General features: G+C 37.1%; 2 protein-coding genes across 2 annotated transcripts; both read left to right on the top strand.

Annotated features, from left to right (window-relative positions):
• Window positions 1-239: 239 nt before the first annotated feature.
• Window positions 240-1739, top strand: LOC129571303 (uncharacterized protein K02A2.6-like). The gene is made up of 2 exons (XM_055451078.1): window positions 240-429; window positions 649-1739. Exons 1-2 carry the CDS (start codon window positions 240-242, stop codon window positions 1737-1739), a joined length of 1281 nt encoding a protein of 426 aa, XP_055307053.1.
• An 86-nt stretch (window positions 1740-1825) lies between these two features.
• On the top strand, window positions 1826-3058 carry LOC129571304 (uncharacterized protein K02A2.6-like). Its single transcript, XM_055451079.1, has one exon. The coding sequence runs from the start codon at window positions 1826-1828 to the stop codon at window positions 3056-3058; it is 1233 nt and encodes a 410-aa protein (XP_055307054.1).
• Window positions 3059-5101: the final 2043 nt, after the last annotated feature.

The raw sequence follows: 5101 nt of genomic DNA, 5'->3' as shown, positions 1-5101 counted from the left end.
TGGCAGAAAACATGCTGAACTCGTAAGAGTTAAATTCCCCTAGGATTGACCACACATGTGACTGTGATACCGGTGCTCCGTGCTCTCTCCGTCCGTATGCGAACGGTGTAGTGTGACTGCTTCTTCTTCTTCTTAACTAACACATCTATACATGTAAGTCGCCATATTGGTTAAAATGTTCACAAATGGCACTCAATACACTCACAAATGGCACTCGATACACTGTATACATGTTCAATATGGCCGCGCCCATTGTGTACGACGGTGTGAAGAAGAAGAAGCAGTATTATAAGAAACTGTGTATGGGTTTACATAGGGATGGCTCTCTCATGTCTATCCAGGTCTTCAATTCACTGTTCGATCGAAGCATATTGCGACCATGCACAGAACCATTCACGGGCTACGGAGGTGACCAATTAAATATTTTGGGTGAGTTCAAAGCTTGTGTTAATTTGCATGGACGGATCGAGTGTGGAAGAATTGTTGTGACCAATTATTATAGACCAACGTTAATAGGCCGTGATTTCTTGAGAAAATTTGAATTTGACCTAGTGCAATCGAACAATTCAGTAAATTTTGTAGATTCATACGATGAGATCATCTCGCAAATCAAAAGTGATTTTTCTGAAATTTTCAAAAATGGTTTAGGGAAATGCAACACGACTGTTGTCAAGCTTCCATTAATCAATGATGCCACTCCGATTTTTTGTAAGGTCAGACCCATACCGATGGCATTTCGTGAGAAAATTGAGCAACAGTTACAGCAGTTAGTTGAGCAAGACATCATCACACCCGTAAATGACTCAGATTGGGGTACGCCAATTGTACCCATTCCAAAATCTGATGGTGAAATCAGAATATGTGGCGATTATAAGTCAACGATAAATCGATTCCTTAAAGACTTTCGGTATCCACTACCGCGTATTGAGGAAATTTTCGCTTCAATGCAAAGAGGACAATTGTTCACCAAACTCGATTTATCTGGCGCCTACAATCAACTTGTTCTGGACGATGATGCGCAAAAGTTGTGCACTCTCAGCACACATAAAGGACTATTTCGCATGAAAAGACTTCCATTTGGCGTGAAGATAGCCGCTTCAATTTTTCAAAAGACAATGGAGTCGCTTCTTTCTCAGTTTGCCAATGTTTTTTGTTTTCAAGATGATATAGTAGTCACAGGAAGTAATTTTGCTGAACATTTAAGCACGCTACGGAAAGTGCTGACTAAGCTTCAAGAAGCTGGTCTACGACTGAACGTCGGTAAATGCAAATTCTTTCAGAGCAAAATATCATACTTAGGTTTTGATGTGGATAAAAATGGTCTTAGTAAGAATCAAGAAAGGACAAAAAGTGTAATTGATTCGCTGCGTTTATCTCACATATTTGAAGATGGATCTGATAGACCGGTTGCATTTGTCTCACGTGCATTAAATAACGCCGAGAAAAATTATAGTACGTTTGAAAAAGAAGCACTTGCTATTATTTTTAGTGTGACGAAATTGCGTCAGTACTTGTTAGGCAATAAATTTATTCTTCGAACGGACCATAAACCATTAGTCACAATATTTGGAGAGAATAAAGGTATTCCAGTGATGGCAGCCGCTCGAATTCAGAGATGGGCTCTTCTTCTTTCAGGTTTCAATTACTCTATTGAGTATGTCAAGGGCGCACTTAGTACGTCTGACAGCTTGTCACGTTTGCGACAACCACCACAATCCATGAAGAGGCTTCATACATAAATTATGTCGGTTTTGTCAACATCACACAAATTGATTACAAAACTATTGCGTTGCATACACGCCGTGATCCAATTCTTTCGAAAATAATGGATTCCGTTCAAAATGGCACACTCAATAATTTGCAAGGTGATGACTTTAAAGCATATCGATCGAAGGCATTTGAGCTATCAGTTGAAAGTGGATGTGTTCTTTGGGGATATCGCACGATAATTCCAAGTAAATTGCAAAAAACTGTCTTGGAAGCTCTTCACATGTCTCACTTGGGAATTGTGAAAACAAAGTCACTCGCGCGCTCATACGTCTATTGGCCGAATATCGATAAAGACATTGAATTCATGATTAAGTCATGTGAACCGTGTCAATTGACACAACCAAATCCAGAGAAGAGTTCACTAATTCCATGGACTCCAACAGATTCTGCTTGGAAAAGAATTCATATCGATTTTGCAGGTCCAATTAAGGGATTAATGTTATTCATTGTGATTGATTCTTTTTCTAAATGGGTCGAAGTGTTTAAAACGAAAGACATCACATCAGCTTTTGTGATCGCCAAGTTGAGGGAAACATTCTGCCGTTATGGTTTAGTTGACATCATTGTCAGCGATAACGGAAGGCAATTTACTTCTGCCGAATTTCAAGAGTTCGTCAAACAAAATGGCATAAATCACATTTTCACAGCACCGGGCAATCCGTCCACTAATGGCCAAGCTGAAAATTTTGTCAAAACGCTCAAAAAGTCGATTGTTGCAAATATTAACAAACACAAGAACATCGACATGGATGAAGTACTGAACAAATTTTTATTCGACTATCGCATCACTAAACACTGTACGACAAATCAGTCACCTTCAAAAATAATGTTTGGTAGAGAAGCGAAATCGCGATTCAGTTTGATGAAACCACCGCTTGTTCGTGGAACCATCATACAAAAAAATCAAACGGCAATAAAGAATTACAAAGGCAAACGTAACGTCGAATTTTCAAAGGGACAACAAGTTTATGTCCGAAATTACAAGAATCCAAATAAACCTAGTTGGTCACCAGCAATTGTTAAGCACAAGATCGGTCCTCGCAATTACACTTGTTTGCTCATACGAGAAAATCGTGACATCAAACGTCACTTAAATCAAATCCGTGGAGCAGTGAATGAAGATGGTGCATCGGAAGCAAGTGCAACGTTAGAGCAAAACGATGAAGTCGAGCCGACTGATATCGTAGATGATGAACAAACTGGAGCATCCAGCGATGATGAAGAGACCTCTGAAAATGAGCATGAAGCATCTGGTGGGGGGAGAGGAGTCGTTCGACACAGCGAATAGTTCAAATGATTCAGTCACTATGGCTGATAACACGCTAACTGATGGCTTTCCCTTGCCCATGCCTGAGCCGCAACTGCGGCAACTGCAACGAGCCTGTTCGAAGAGGGCAGCTGAACAAATCACAAAACAATTGCAACCGAATCGGAATCGCTAGCTTCTTCGATACAAGCTTTGCATTTAAACGATATCACATTGCTATCGAATCATGTTCATTCAAAAACGCATTTTATAATTCTATACTTTTTTTAATTCTATCACATTAGTATTTCAAAGATGTAAATAAGATCATCAATCTAAAACAATGTAAAATAACAAATGAAAAGTATGAATTCCGTGCAACTATCTTGAGAAGGGAGATGTTGAATATGAATAAAGTTGACAGTTCATAGTTGCACGTATGAAACGATTGACTCATTGAAATGGTTCACTTTGACGTTTCTACATTCGCATGTTTAGTTATAAGTAATTTAATAAAGAGCATTCATTCTTGTCATAGCATTCAATTCACTCGCATCTTTTCACTACCGATACACCACAGAAATAATATATTTTGTCTGGATTGAATTAAAACTACGGAGAGTTTGGAAATGAATAACATTTTTTTAAAATTGACTCATGAAACGAAAACATACAAATACGCAACGTAACAAAAATATTTACTGAAGTGCCGCTAAGAAAGAAAATTTTCAAAAGTGAATCTTGAATGAGCGCTGTGTAAAAGCAAATCATGAATTTACGCACACGTACCGATACTCATGGTTCACTGCTGCTGCTTAGACATTCATGATTCACTTTTGCGTGTTTGCTGTTTTATGTTTCGTTTCAGAATGTTTATTCCTGTATTGCCATTTTCATTCTCACAGCTTCATGTATCAATTGTAACTAATTCTTTCCGAATTATAACATACAAAGCTGCTGTCAAACTCAACTTTGAACGAAAGATCAATGGTTGATTTGGTGTTGACGGATGTGACAGTTCGCAATGTGCCGATCACTCAGAGTGTTGAAATGTATGATATTGTAAATATCTAGGGGGAAAGAACGACACAAATTCAAAGATAACATGGAAATATTGCCAATGCCTAACAAAACGTGCAAATGCGTGCAAATACGACAAACGAATGCCAGAAGATGTATGCGTATTTGCCATTCTTATTCGTGCTCAGCAAGCACTGCTCACTACAAACGAGACGAAGCAACATGGAAACAACAACAATAACATAGGATCGCTATGCAAATGCTTGCAAATGGATGTGAATACGGCAAATACGTCAAGTCGTTCTTTCCCCCTAGGTAAATATTCTTGTTTGCATTTTTTTTTAAACAATAAATATTGAATAACATAAACGAAAAAAAATCCAAAATCATATCGAATTTGGTTCATAAAGTTTCGTCATAAGTTTGTGAATTTATGTTTCAATTTGGAGTTTACAATATGGATAGTTCAGTTTCATTAAAATAAAAATTAAACTATTGAATGAATTTTTCGTTAATCAACCGATACATCAAATAAAAGCCAAATAAATTCTCTTTCGAATAGATATAAACATGTTGGGAATTTATGAAGTAATTTTGTAGAAATGGACATGCAAATCGGAAAATTGATAGTTTATGTTACAAATTGGAGTGTTTACGATATAGATTTCGGTTTACATATTTAGATTTCGGTTATAATTTCACTGGACCCAAGTGTAAAAATATGAACACAGCGCCATCTATTGGAATTCCCATAATCATTGTTTATCAAACGTTCCCCCAGTCGTAGTGCTGTCTTTTTATGCCTATGTTTTAGTCCAAAAGTGGTTAGGAATTGTCAATTTTTAGTGTCTGTGTTCTATAAGAAAGATTTGTGTATATATATTTTTGAATAAAATTACCTGGTGAAACGCCGATTCCTGGATATTCCTAGGAGAAAAGATAGAAAGTTTAAAATTAACACCAACCACAAAATAATTGATATCAAAGTTGATTTCGTTATACGACATGTTTATACAGAGTATTATACATTTCATAAATTGGTATCGATGCTTAAAAACTAAAAAT

This window comes from Sitodiplosis mosellana, unplaced genomic scaffold, assembly GCF_009176505.1.
Source record: "Sitodiplosis mosellana isolate CC-2019 unplaced genomic scaffold, AAFC_SMos_1.0 Smas_scaffold_1937, whole genome shotgun sequence".
NCBI classification, from domain to species: domain Eukaryota; kingdom Metazoa; phylum Arthropoda; class Insecta; order Diptera; family Cecidomyiidae; genus Sitodiplosis; species Sitodiplosis mosellana.
This window is presented reverse-complemented; position numbering and strand designations above follow the sequence as displayed.